The sequence below is a fragment of the Pan troglodytes genome, chromosome 16, assembly GCF_028858775.2.
Source record: "Pan troglodytes isolate AG18354 chromosome 16, NHGRI_mPanTro3-v2.0_pri, whole genome shotgun sequence".
Classification (NCBI taxonomy): Eukaryota; Metazoa; Chordata; class Mammalia; order Primates; family Hominidae; genus Pan; species Pan troglodytes.
The window spans coordinates 51,458,284-51,473,333 of record NC_072414.2 but is presented as its reverse complement, the minus strand read 5'-3'; the positions used below and the strand labels follow the sequence as shown (position 1 = coordinate 51,473,333).

General features: G+C 40.8%; 1 protein-coding gene across 4 annotated transcripts in view; it reads right to left on the bottom strand.

The window, feature by feature from the left end:
- FAM81A (family with sequence similarity 81 member A) overlaps nucleotides 1–15,050 on the bottom strand; it is a 123,211-nt gene that overhangs the window by 60,730 nt on the left and 47,431 nt on the right. For all 4 annotated transcript variants that reach the window (XM_054667610.2, XM_510450.7, XM_009429245.5 and 1 more), the window contains 2 exons: nucleotides 4,505–4,601; nucleotides 2,944–3,217 (listed from right to left, as the gene is read on the bottom strand). In XM_054667610.2, coding sequence (XP_054523585.1) covers nucleotides 2,944–3,217; nucleotides 4,505–4,524 — 294 coding nt within the window. In that variant the 5' untranslated portion in view covers nucleotides 4,525–4,601. The remainder of the gene's footprint in view (nucleotides 1–2,943; nucleotides 3,218–4,504; nucleotides 4,602–15,050) is intronic.

Sequence of the window (15,050 nt, the reverse complement as noted above, 5' to 3'; positions counted from 1 at the left end):
TGTATAAACTGAGAATCTTGAATTAAACATAGGAGAAAATCTTTGCGACCTTGAATTAATAAGCAAATAGTTGTAAAGATGCAACACAAAAAGAATAAACCATTGAAGAAAAAAATTGATATTAGACTTCAATAAAACTAAAAATGTTCACACTTCAAAAGACACTATTAGGAAAACGAAAATATAAGCCACAGAGTGGGAGAAAATATTTGTAGATCACATATCTGATAAGGGACTTGTATCTAAACTACATAAAAACTTTCATAAGTTATCAATAATATGACAAATAACCCAATATAAAAATGAATTCTGATACATGCTACATTATGGATGGACCTTGAAAACATTATGCTAAGTGAAAAAAGCCAGACACAAAAGTACAAATTATTGTCTGATTCCACTTATATGAAGTAGCTAGAATAAGCAAATTCATAAGGACAGAAAATAGAATAGAGGTCACCAGGGGCTGAGGGGAAAGTGGAGTGGGGAGTTACTTTTTAATGGGAACAAAGTCTCAGTTTTGGATGATGGAAATCTTTTGGAAATAGACAGTAATAATGATTGCCCAACATTGCGAATGTACTTAATGTCATTAGATTATACACTTAAAATGGTTAAAATGGTAGCTTTTTTCCCCACAATGAAGAAAATCTAACTTTAAAAAAATGGGTAGAAGACTTACATAGACATTTCACCAACAAAGACATACAAATGATCAATAAGCATATGAAAAGGTGTTCAAGATCATTAGTCATTAGGAAAATACAAATTAAAACCACAATGAGATACCACTACACATCCATTAGAATGACTATAATAAAAAAAAGATAATGCCAAGTATTGCTGAGGGGGTAGAGAAACTGGAACCTTCATACATTGCCTGTGGGATTGTAAAATGTTATAGCCACTTTGGAAAATTATTTGGCTATGTTTTTTTTTTTTTTTTTGAGATGGAGTCTCGCTCTGTCGCCCAGGCTGGAGGGCAGTGGCATGGTATTGGCTCACTGCAAGCTGCAGCTCCCAGGTTCACGCCATTCTCCTGCCTCAACCTCCCGAGTAGCTGGGACTACAGGCACCCGCTACCTCGCCCAGCTAATTTTTTGTGTTTTTAGTAGAGATGGGGTTTCACTGTGTTAGCCAGGATGGTCTCAATCTCCTGACCTTGTGATCCACCTGCCTCGGCCTCCCTAAGAGCTGGGATTACAGGCATGAGCCACCGCGCCCTGCCAGCTATGTTTTAAAAAGTTAAACATAAGCTCACTATAAGACCCAGCAATTCTACTCCTAGTAATTTACCCAAGAGAAATAAAGACATATTTTCACATCAAAGACCTGTCACAAGTGTTCATAGCAGCTTTACTCATAAAAGCTAAGAACTGGAAACAAACCAAATGCCCATCAGTTCATGAATGGTTAAACAGAATGTGGTATATCCAGAAAATAGAATATTACTCAGACATAAAAAGGAATATGATACATGCTAGGATATGTCTGAACCGCAGAAAGATTATGCTAAATGAGAGAGGCCAGGCTGGGCACAGTGGCTCACATCTGTAATCCCAGCACTTTGGGAGGCTGAGGCAGACAGATTGCTTGAGCCCAGGAGTTCAAGCCCTGTCTGGGCAACATAGTGAGACTATGTCTCTACAAAAAATACTATAGTATAGATGGACCTTGTAGTATTAAAAATACAAAAATTAGCTGGGCATGATTGTGCACACCTGTAGTCCCAGCTACTTGGGACGCCGATGCAGGAGGATCGGTTGAGCCTGGGAGGTCAAGGCTTCAGTGAGCCATGATTGCACAACTGCATTCAAAACAAACAAACAAACAAACAAACAAAAAGAAAGAAAAGGAAAGAAAGAAGCCAGATGCGAAAGACCTCATATTGTAAGGTTTCCATTTATATGAAATGTCTGGAAAAGACCAATTTCTAGAGATAGAAAGTAGATGAGTGGTTGCCTGGGCTGGGGTAGAAGTAGGAATTGACTGCAAACAGGCTTATGTGAATTTTGGGAAGGTGATGGCAGTGTCCTAAAATTGAATTGTGTTGAGGTTGCACAATTTTATAAATTTACTAAAAATCATTTAATTTTACACTTTTTGTGACATTTACATTATATCTCAATAAAGCGGTTAAAATAAATACATACATACAAATCTGACAATGGAAAAAAAAGAAATGAGGTTTAATTTTAGGAAGCATAATTCAGATATAATCTCCATCACAGGAAGCAAAAGTTTTCCTTAATCTAGCCATATATCTAGTAGTATTCATATATTCAGTCATTACATGTGAAAGATATGAACATTGCGTAGTGAGGGAAACCCAAGCCCTAAATGATCTGAAGCTTTCTGAACTAAACTGTGTGGTCCCTGTGATTGCTCAATAAATAGCAGTAAATCTACCAATTCTAAAAATAGACAATATTGGCCTTTTATTGGTCTCATTTCAAAGAAAACTACAGCAGTAAAAAGGGGAGTCTGAGGAGCAATCCAAATGCCTAAATTGTTTGAGTAATAAACTGTATTACATATAATCATTATGACCTAGAAACATTTAATCTGAAGCAACAGAGTCTGACCTTAGTAATTGACTTAATAGCTGTCTTCAAAGATATGAAAGATTATAGAGTGAAACTATTTGACTAGTTCTTCTCTCCCTTCATTAAGAGCCAAACAAAATAAAATCATTTAATAATCAGCAAGGTAAATTTAGATTAAACATAACACTAACAGTAACTGTTATCAAACACTGGAATAAATTTAATTAGGATATTTCTGCAAGCTGTCTCCTTGGCGATCATTAAGAATAGACAAGACAGACAGCTTTGTTCTAAATGCAGTCCTGCCTGGGAGGTAGGAATTAGATGTGGGTGACCTCCTGACATGGAGCAATTCTGTGGAGAGGGACATAGGCCACCTGACTTTCACAAACCTTACCTCGATATCCCGATTAAGTTGCTTCACTATGGCAGTTATGTTTCTGATATGCTCCTCCAAGAAAAGCCTGGCCAAGCGGTCACCTCCCCCTTTGTTTTGCATTTTCTGCAAACTGTTGACAATGTCATCTTTAATCCGAAAGGCGTGCTCTACGAGGGCGGCAGTGGTTTTCTCATGGCAGAGGATCCTGTCTTCCAGCTGCTCCACGAGGCTTACAGACGAGTATGGTGCCATGGTCAGGGACTGGCTGTGTCGGGGCATGGTTCTCACTCGCCTGCAGAAGGGAACCATGAGGGTTGTTAATTGGGAAAAAATAATTTTTAAAGCCAGATTCAAAACTTCCCAGAGAAGTTTGGAAATACAAATTATCTATAACTACAAGCTAAATAGGGTTTGAGGCAGGATTTCTGCCTAAAAAAGTTTTCTTCACAAGCCGGGAAAGATCTTTAAATAATCATGCCCACAGACTTAAGTGTTTTAGAAGCGGTCTCCATGACTTCCAAGAGCAAGAGGCTGGCAGAGTTGGGTACACCGAGATGTCTCCCCAATATAATCTATGTTATCAAGATCAAGGTCATTAACAAAGTCTCCTAACATGCTCTCCTCCTCCTCCCTCTCTGAAACAGTGGTTACAAACTCAATGCCTACGTGGGTCAGGCAGGCGACATAAATGAGTGAAGCATACTACATATGAGGCAATAGGGAGTGTCAGGGATTTAGAGAACTGGAAAGGGCATTTCCCAGCTAAAGGGAGCCACAGTTCTGCTCCACCCATGAGTGACCATCAGGGATTTCAGGTCCCTTTTTCCAGATGATCGGATATTTCTCAAGAAAAGCTAGCAAATCCCGACTTGTATGTGAAATCGCTTGATTTTAAAATGTTAACGATTCATTTAAAAAGTATTTAAGGCCAGCACAGTGGCTCACACCTGTAATCCCAACACTTTGGGTGGCTGAGGTGGGAGGATTGCTTGAGCCCAGGAGTTTAAGAACAGCCTGGGTAACACAACGAGACCCTATCTCTACAAAAAAAAATTATTTAAAAATTAGCTGGGCATGGTGCCACATAACTATAGTCCCAGCTACTCAGGAGGCTAGGTGGGAGATCACCTAAGCCCAGGAGGTCAAGGCTGCAGTGAGCTGTGACTGTGCCACTGCACTCCAGCCTGGGGAACACAGTGAGACCCTGTCTCCAAAAAAAGTATTTAAGAACATGCTAGGCCAAGCAGTGTACTTCATGAGCCAATTTTGGCCGATAGGCCCCTAATCTGCAACTTCTGATTTAAAAAGCTTAACAGGGATGTTAGCCTGAAGCCCCCAGAGTTATATTGCACTCTCAACAGGAAATTCAAGTCTACTGTAGGACTACTGTGAAATCTCTACTTCTTGGGGTCACTGAGTGGTCCACAGTATCCTATAAATTGAAAGCTAGAGGACACAATAGTGTTTCTCTTGCCCTTGAACAAAACCATTCTTCGATAATGTAACAGCCCAAGCTTTCATTTGTAACTATCACACCCACTAGCAGCCCCCATGGGATGAGTGGAAAGGAAAAGTATACCTTAGATGCATATTTTCCATATATTATACCTTTCCTTGGTGACACGAGAAGGAAATACAGTGCTCCGTTGGGCCATTTTCTTTTTAATAATTCACATCTGTTGAAAAAATAAGCACTAAATTATTTAACAGTTTATATCTAGAACTTAACCTCAAAAGCTTATTATTAAGTTGCTAAGTGGATCATAAATTATGTTGAAACACTGATAAGTTATATTATTAAATGTTTTGTATCTTATATATGAAATAAACAGTATATGTTTCCAAATAAGAAGAAAAGCAATCAAGCAAAATCAAAGCTCTTCTGAAATTAATACTGCTAAGCCTTGCAAGACAGACCAACAGGGACTGTACAATGGAGTTTCCTGAAGTTTCCTCACTCCAAATCTGCATCTCAAGCTTGAGAAGCCACTTTTAACAGAAACTAGAGTGTTTAATAGGCTTATCCAATCTTATACTTCTCTGTAGAATTTTGCAGGAAACTACCTCAGTAAATTTGATCTCAGAAAATTTTTACTACTAATTCCATGGTAAATGAAGAGCACTTATTTCTAAATTAATCTCAAATAAAACAGCACATGATCAATGTGATCTGATTTGTGGGAAGATATCTATCCACCAAGGGAACGAGAAAGATATTCCTCATTAGAACTTGAAAACTTTATAATAAGATACAATCATTCATATTTCATCTTGCATATAAGGAACATTTGGTCCCCACAACTCATTAGAAATGTGAAAAACACTAGAGGATGTTTAAAATACTTTATTATTTAGGTTCCTCAATACTGCTATCAATTGCCTTAAAACAATGAATGCCTACTAACTATGATCTGATTCCATAATTAATTCTCATTTAGATGCCGGATTCAGAAAGCATTTCTGATTGAAATCACTGTTTTGGCGTCATCTCTCTAGTGTTTTATTTTTGGAGTTTCAAAATGTGCACATTTCATTTTCTTAGACAAAGAACTTTAAACAAATTACATTTAAGGAAAAAAAAGTCATTCATGCCAAACAAGCTATGGTGCCCAAAGAGTTCTTCTGTGTCAAAGAGAAGCATTTCTGCCATATAGACTACAGTAGCCCTCCCTCATCTGTCAGGGATACATTCCAAGACCCCCAGTGGATGCCTGAAACTGAAGCCTACATATACTATTTTTTTCTACACATACATACTCATGATTAAGTTTAATTCATAAATTAGGCACAGTGCTCTTGCACTTTGGGGCTATTATGAAGTAAAATAAGGGTTACTTGGTCACAAGCACTGCAATACCCCAACAGTCAATCTGATAACAGAGATGGCTATTAAGTGACTCACAGGGCCAGGTATGCATGGTGTGGATATGCTGGACAAGAGGATGATTCCCGTTCTGGGCAGGAGGGAGCAGGATCGCACAAGATTTCATCACACTATTTCAGAACAGCACACAATTTAAAACTTATGAATTGTTTATTTCTAGAATTTTTTATTTAATATTTTTGACCATGGTTGACCTTGGATAATGTGGAAAGTGAAACCATCGATAAGGGGGGACTACCGTAAATAAAATCAGGCCAGTGTGGGAAATGCTGTTTTTTAGAATCATAGAATCTTTACAGTTTTAAAGTTGTAAGACATCTCAGTTGAGATATTAATCTACAGAATAGCCTAACTTAAGAAACATGTATTTGGCATCTATTAGGTAATTAAGTAACCTAACTAGGAAAAACTAAAATCCCTTCCCTCAGCAGAAGTCATCTAAACCAACCAGAAAACAATGGGTTGTGGCTCATGCCTGTAATCCCAGCACTTTGGGAGGCCAAAGTGGGAGGATTGCTTGAGCCCAGGAGTTCAAGCCCAGAATTTCGAGGCCAGCTGGGCAACATGGCGAAATACCATCTCTACAAAAAATACAAAAATTAGCCAGGCGTATTGATGCACACCTGTAGTCCAAGCTACTCTGGAGGCTACTCAGGAGGATCACCTGAGCCCAGGGAGGCTGAGGCTACAGTGAGCCATGATAGCGCCACTGCACTCCAGCCTGGGCAATAGAGGAGACTCTGTCTCAAATACAAACAAACAAAAACAATGGGTTAAGTGGCTAACCCTATGAAAAAAAGCACATGGGGAGGGAAAACAGGAGAGGGGTCGATTTTTCCTGGGTAGCAGCTAGGTCAGGAAGAACTGATGAGAATGAGTAGGCCTTCCCAAAATAGGGGATGGAGAGATTGTTCCACAGCTTCTCTCCAACACTCCAACCTCTACTTACTTTCTTCTGAACATGCTCTGGCCTGCCTAACCTGTTCTTCCACCCTCATATTTGGCCACTCCCTACCACAATCACCTGCTCCAGTCACCGGGAACCCCCGCCCCCGCCACCCCATCCACCACCGTCCTTGGATATGTCCTGCACACTCCTGCCATCACACCTCTGTGCATGCGCTCTATGGGAAATGCCCTTCCCACCCCTGCCAGCCTAGAAAACTCATGCACTCTTTAAAGCCCCACTAGCCCCTCCAGTCTATAAAGTGGATCTCTCTCTTGCATTTCTCCAGCTCTTTTTCTGTTTGTATACTATTTATTGTGCTCTATTCTTTTTAGTTGTTTAATAGTCTAGCTCCCCTACTAAACGACACGCTCCTTACAGGCATGTTTCAAATCTTAATAAACACAGGGCTGAACTAGAAGTATACATATATGTTTGTTAATGACCGAGTGAATGCCCAGCACTTCCACATCAGAAACTGCAGCAATAAAGATATAAGACAATATACTTTAGTTAAAAAGTATAATTATTTACCAAGACTGAATCCCAAATATTAGACACTCAATAAGTATCTGAAAGAATGGGGACTTTGGCATCCCCTTCTCTGAAGGCCATTTCATCTACCTGAACAGAGCCACAAAAGTCAAGCCACACCACTGATTATCGGAGATGGCTTTTCAGAAGCAAACCCTCCTAAGCGCTATGCAGCTCTATGACAAGAAATTTCATAAGGCATGAGCTCACAAGACACATTATTCAGAATGGGTGCCCTTTATGAATGTGGTGAGGATCTGCATATCTGGCAGGCCGCTTGGTTTGTTAGCATCACGATTCTTTGCCAGAACGTGGAATCTATATTGCAGATGAATAAAGATTGATAATGAATAAGTCACAGGATTAAATAACATCTCAAGCATTGTTTCCAGATCTTCCCGTTGTTAATTCTGGCTTACCTGCCTGAGGTTATCATCTCCTGTACGTTTATAAATCTGATCACTGATACCACAGGTCTGTCTACAACCTTATCACACAGGTCTGGGTTTCATGCTGTTTTGATTGTGCAGTGATTCCACTATATTAAACAATATATTAAACAATCTCCACTTTATAAAGTTTTAAAATTGGGGGAAATTGGGGGAAGGGACAGGTAGGTAAAGCAAGAAGAGAAGAACGGAAAGAAGTAAGAAAAATTAAACTCTGGGGCCAGGCACTGTGGCCTGTAATCTCAGCACTTTGGGAGGTTGAGGTAAGTGGATGGCTTGAGCTCAGGAGTTTGAGACCAGCCTGGGCAATATGGTGAAATGCCATCTCTACAAAAAAAAAAAAAGTTAGCCAGGTATGGTGGCACACACCTGTAGTCTCAGCAACCTGGGAGGCTAAGGTGAGCCCAGGAGTTTGGGACCAGCCTGGGCAACATGGCAAAACCCCATCTCTACAAAAAATACAAACAAAAAAAAATTAGCCAGGTGTGGTGGCACACACCTGTAGTCCTACCTGGGAGGCTAAGGTGGGAGGATTTCTTGAGCCTAGGAGTTTGAGACCAGCCTGGGCAACAAAGCAAAACCCCGTCTCTACAAAAAGTAAAAAAAATTAAAAAAAATTAGCTGGGCGTGGTGGCATGCATCTGTAGTCCCAGCTACCCGGGAGGCTAAGGTGGGAAAATCACCTGAGCCTGGGAGGTCAAGGCTGCAGTGAGCCATGACTGCACCACTGCACTCTAGCCTGGGTGACAGAGTAAGACCCTGTCTCAAAAAAAGAAAAAAGAAAAATAATCCAAATGCCCAAAATATGCAATATATAAATAGAATTCAGGAGTTCACAGAAGAGTAAAGTGAAATGCTATTATCTAAATCAAAATGATTATTTGTGATTATGAGGATTCTGTGAAGGGAGAAACAAAAAAGGAAGTAGATATACATAGAGATGAATATTTTAAAATTTTAATGAAAAAGAAGACATTAATGCCAACCAATTATTATAGTTTTATAAGTGATGTGACACTGAGTAGAAAAACCTGCCATACCATTTTAATGTAAAATGGTAAATGAATTTAATAAATTAAAATGATAATTTTTACTAAAGAGTTGAATACCAATCATGTAAAAACAGTTAATTTTTCATTTCACTATTAAAATATAGGATTGATACATTATGCCCAACCATCAGAATAAAAAATAGGCAAAGCATTTATGAATAAAGTGGTTGTAATATGATGGTAAAAAAAAAAAAAACCCTATTTCCTTATAGCTAAAAACAGAGTGAAAGGATAGAGGGCAGGAACAGTGGAAGGTTTGTCTGGAAAGACAGCTGGATGTTGTTCTCTAACTCACCTCCAACAGCACCCTCAGGCCTTTGGACTTGATCCCCAGGCCCTGAGGAGTGATAGGAATTTGTGGGATGGTAGAAGGCAAGGGCCTCCCAGGCAGGCAGGAGTCAGAGGAGATGGGGAGTCACAGTGGTGCATGCAGGCCCAAGGCCCTGGTGACTAGACTGGGAATTCAGGCAGCCCAGAGATGGGATCTGGCTGGAGGAGCAGGAGAGGTATGGAGATTGACCTAGCACTTCTCATTCCTCTCTCTCCTCTTGCCTCCCTCCCTACCCTCTTCCAGCTCTTCTCCCTTACCTTCTCCCTGCCTCTTCTCTTCCAAATTTTTTTTTTTTTTGCTTTCCCCACCATTGAGTCCTCTTCATTTTCCTTTGCCCTTTCTCTTAACTTCCCATTTTTACTGCCTGTTTTCCTTCTTCTACTGTCTCTGTCATCCCTCTTTCTCTCACTCTCCCTTTGCACAGCTACAGTCCAACATATTTTTCTCTCATAGAAAACATGGCGGTAGGATAAGAAAGGCTCTTGCTTGAATCCTGGCTTCCCCACTATCTGTATGATCTCAGCGGGCCCACCTTAGTTGGTTGAGTTGGGGGTCACATAACTAACAGCTGCTCACACGTAACGTAACGAGTAACTGCTTACTTGAGAAGGTCCGGTACTCATGAAGCACATTTATGTGCATTAGTTTAATTCATCCTCACAATCATTTGTAAAGTATTATACTCTTATTATCAACATTGAACCAGAGGAAACAGAGACTTAGAAATGTTCAGCAACTGGCCCAACATCACGTGGCCAAGAAGGAGTAGAGCAGAGATTTGAACCTAGAACCTCAGCCTCTGCATCACCAGGCATTAGCCACAGGAGGCTATGGAATATCCAGAACAGTGTCTGGCCTTAGCACACTGGATAAGCTTCCAGTAAGGGTTGGTTCCTTTCCCTTCCCTGGCTAATGTCCCTTTATGAACATCTGATAGAATACATATCTATTTTTTAAAATAAAACTTTCAGCCAGGAGCGGTGGCTCATGCCTATGATCCCAGCACTTTGGGAGGCCAAGGCAGGAGGATCACTTGAGCCCAGGAGTTCAAGACCAGCCTGGGCAACACAGCAAAACCCTATCTCTACAAAAAATACAAAAATTAGCCAGGCATGTTGGTGTATGACTGCAGTCCCAGCTACTTAGGAGGCTAAGGTAGGAGGACCACCTGAGCCTGGTAAGTTGGAAGCTGCAGTGACCTGAGATCATGCCACTGTACTCCAGCTAAGGTGACAGAGTGAGATCTTGTTTCTAAATAAATAATATAATAATACTTCATAGACTATGTGTATGCTGCATTTTCGAATTGACACTACATCATGAGCATGATTCCATGTCAATATATAAAGATATACATCACCATTAAAAATTTTTTTGTGTGAGACACTGTCTCATTCTGTCACCCAGGTTAGAGTACAGTGGCTTGGTCATAGCTCACTGCAGCCTCCAATTCCTAGGCTCAAACAATCCTCCTGCCTCAGCCTCCAGAGTAGCCAGGACCACAGGCACTTACCACCATAGCTGGCTAATTTTTCAATTTTTTACAGAGATGAGGTCTTACTATATTGCCCAGGCTGGCCTCAAACTCCCAGCCTCAAGTAATCCTCCCACCTTGGCCTCCCAAAGTGCTGGAATTACAGGCGTGAGCCACTACGCTCAGCCTACATCACCATCTTTAATGCCTGCGTGATAGTCCACTGAATGGATCCCCCATAATTGTTAGCCAGCCCCTTAATGATGGACATTTTCACTGAAATAGCATTTATAATCATGGATCAGTTCAGCTTTTTGGTATCTTATTTTCTTTTCCTTTGTTCTACAAAATGATGCAGGTAGTGTAGAAAGCCAATGGGAACACTGCAAAATTCAAGTTAAGATGAGACTCTGACAACGAAATCTGAAGAATCAGGAAGAGATGGGAACAGCTGATCTACAAAAATGATCCAAGACACTGCTGACACTCATTACTGAAATTCGGCAAGCACTCATCTTACTAGTTCAATATCCATCTTTGGCTCTATGCTGCATGCTCCATGAGGAGCTGTATTGTCCACAGCTATATCCCAAGCACCTGGCACATCAGAGCTAATCAGTAAATGTTTGCTGGGGGAGTGAATGTCCAGGAGAGATAACTGAATTGAAGTAATTTCATATTGTTGAATATAATCAATTGAATTATATTCTGGCTCGAGAATGAATGTGCAACCAGAAAGGAGGATGGTATACACAGCATGTCTACTAAAAGCAGAGCTTGAAGAGACAAAATGTATTGGTGACCAGATGTGGTGGCTCATGCCTATAATCCCAGCACTTTGGGAGGCCGAGATGGACGGATCATTTGAGGTCAGGAGTTCAAGACCAGCCTGGCCAACATGATGAAACTGCATCTCTACTGAAAATACAAAAATTAGCTGAGCGTGATGGTCCACACCTGTTATCGCAGCTACTCGGAAGGCTCAGGCAGAAGAATCACTTGAACCCAGGAGACAGAGGTTGCAGTGAGCCCAGATCACACCACTGCCTTCTAGCCTGGGCTGGATAGAGTGAGACTCATCTCAAAAAAAAAAAAAAAATTATTGGTGTTTTCAAGGACCTAGGAATCCAGGGCAGCAGGAAAAGCTCTATAATAGAGGGGGATGCATTAGGCTCTCATGGTCCAGTGACATTAGCCGTAAAGATAATCCTATTCACTCCTTGCCCTGAGTCCATACTCACCAACCACATCTTTTAGCTTCCCATATAGCTGTGCATAAAAGGAGAGTACACAGGAATCGGCAAACACAAGCCCAAGTCTATCTGCCAGCTACTTTTCTCGGTGTGAATTAATATATTGGAATTTCACCTCTGATGGGAACCAGACTAGGTAAGTCAGCCCCCTGATAATCTCTGATCACCCTAACAATGCTGATCTAAACCCATGATGCTGAAACATGATGATCAAAACATGGTCCCTGCTGTGGTGGACAGACTCACAGGGTGCCCCCCCAACACCATCCTTGTCTCTTGGTGTTCACACCTTGCATGGTCCTCTCCCTTTGAGTGTGGGTGGGACCTGTGACTTGCTTCTAACCAAGAGAATACAGCATCCAGAGACCAGCCAACTGACAGTCACCTGTACTCAGTGGGCAGTTGGAGTCAGCTGGGGTTCTAATACCAAACTACATAGGGTGTAATTCTGTTCACTGGAAATAGAATATTTATTTTATAATCTAAGTTTTAAGTCTAAATGGATTTCCAAGTGGCTGTCTTGCTTGGCAAATCTTAAAAGAATATTGAAGGATAAGAACTTGAATAAGTTTTGTTGTTGTTGTTTTTAATATATGCAACATTGGCTCTGTTCTGGACAATGGAAGCAAATTATAAAATAAATCTAATTTGCCATAAGAGAAAAAATCCCCCAGAGATACCATTTCATCACATCAGACTGGCAAAAATCAAGTATGAAAAGATCAAGTATTGACAAGAATATATATGGAACAACAGGAGCACAAGATGGGAGTGTCAATTGATACTACCACTTTAGAAAGCAATGTTGAATATCTAGTAAAGCTGAAGATGCACAAACCTAATGACCTAATAATTCTACTATTAAAAAATCCTCAAAAACTTTCCAAATGTGCTCTTAAGAAGACATTTGCAAGAATACTTAAGGTAGCATTCTTTCTAATAGCAAAAAAGTGAGGAGTGGGGAATGAACGCCCATCATTAGGCAAATGGAAGAATAAACTATGATATACTCATGCAATGAAAGAACAAATAGTATTGAAAATAAATGAATTAGCAGCGAGGTGCAGTGGCGGAGGCCGAGGCGGCAGATGGCTTGAACCCAGGACTGGGCCTGGGCAACATGGCAACCCCATTTACATTAAAAAAAAAAAAAGAAAGAAAGAAAGAAAAATTAGCTGGGTGTGGTGGCACACACCTATTGTCCCAGCTACCAAGGAGGCTGAGGTGGGAGGATCACCTGATCCTGGGGAGGTCAAGGCTGCAGTGAGCAGTGACCTCATCACTGCATTCCAGCCTGGGCAACAGCGTGAGATTTTGTCTCACAAAAAAAAAGGAAAGAAAGAGAAAAAGAAATGAATTATAATTACAAGTCCCAATGTGAATGAATCTCACAAATATATTAAGTGAAAAAAGTAAGCTGAAGAAGGATACGAACACTATACAATGTCATTTTTTAAAGGTTTAAAACATGCCAAATAATATGCCAAATCTGTAACATCTCAAGATGAATGTGGAAATGACAAATACCAAATCAGGGTCATATTTCTCTCTAAGTGAGAAATAGAGAGGAATAGGTAAAATACTTGGGGCTTTGACTAAACATATCTTTTACTTCTTAAACTTAATTTTTCACTGTATCAATTTAAAAGAAATAAATTACTTCTTCTTGCCCCCACTTAAAAAAATATGTAAACCAAGAGTTCAAAGGGGAGTCAAATTGTTAGACTCTCCAGGGCATGTACAGAACTCACTCTTGCCCTATGCATTCTAGGACCATGAAATTGGAATTCCATGGCAAAACTAACTAATCTCCATGAAATCTCTACTCTTAAAGCATTTTATCCATACTTAATACTATGTGATCTTAACTAGATAGCAACATTTCTATAAATGGCTATTGGTTAAATGTCCAACAATAGAAGAGCAGTTAGTTAGAACACAGCACATCCACTCAAAAGAATATCAATAGCTGGCCAGGCATGATGGATTACATGTCTGTAATCCCAACACTTTTAGAGGCTGAAGTAGGATGATCATTTCAGGCCAGGAGTTCAAGACCAGCCTGTGCAACATAGCAATGCCCCCGTCTCTACAACAAAATAACAATAAAAAATAAATTAGCCAGGCATGGTGGCGAACACCTGTAGTCCAAGATACTCAGGAGCCTAAGGCAACAGGATTGCTTGAGCCCAGGAGTTCAATACTGCATGACACTGCACTCCAGCTTGGGCAACAGAGCTAGCTAGATCTTGTCTCTAAAAAAACTAAAAAACAAAAAATAACAGCTAAGAATATATTTATGTATTTATGTCCTTGCTATATAATGTTAAGGTAAAAAAGAAAAAAAAAACCCACCAAGGTGGATTTATAGTATGCTCTATCTATCTATCTATCTATCTATCTATCTATCTATCTATCTTACTAAACATCCTACAGTGCACAATAGTACACATTATTTAGAACTACAACCAGGGCCTGGAAGCCAGCACTTTGCTCCAAGGCACCACAGTTTAGATGGTGCAAACATTTTGACTCATGAGTTTAAAGGACACTGCAATTTCTTTTTTTTCAGGCAGAGTCTCACTCAGTGGCCCAGGCTGGAGTGCTGTGGCACGATCTCCACCCACTGCAACATCTACCTCCTGGGTTCAAGTGATTCTCCTGCCTCAGCCTCCTGAGTATCTGGGATTACAGGTGCATGCCACCACACACAGCTAATTTTTGTATTTTTATTAGAGGCGGGGTTTCGCCATGTTGTCCATGGTGGTCTCAAACGCCTGACCTCACATGATCTGCCCACCTAGGACTCCCAAAATGCTGGGATTACAGGCCTGAGCCACCACTCCCAGCCAACCCTGCAAATGTTGAAGTTATCTACTACCACTACCACTGCCACCATTACCACATCCTACTCCTCTTGCTCCTCCCTCTTCCCTTTCTCCCCACAGTGAGAAGACTGCTTGACCATGGGCCAGCAAAGATGGATGAGGCAGGAGACTCAAAGTCAAGGAGAAGGCAACCACTGCCCTGCTGAGGGCCCAGGCCACCAATTATCTGCCTTCCTTCTCTCCTGTATCTGAGGCCTCCTCCCTTCATGCCTAGATGCCTCCATGGTCTTGAGGCTACCTTTAATGCTGTTTCCCCCTCCCCTCCCTTCACTCATCCTCCTACCAACTTTCCCCCTGCCAAATTGCTGGAATTA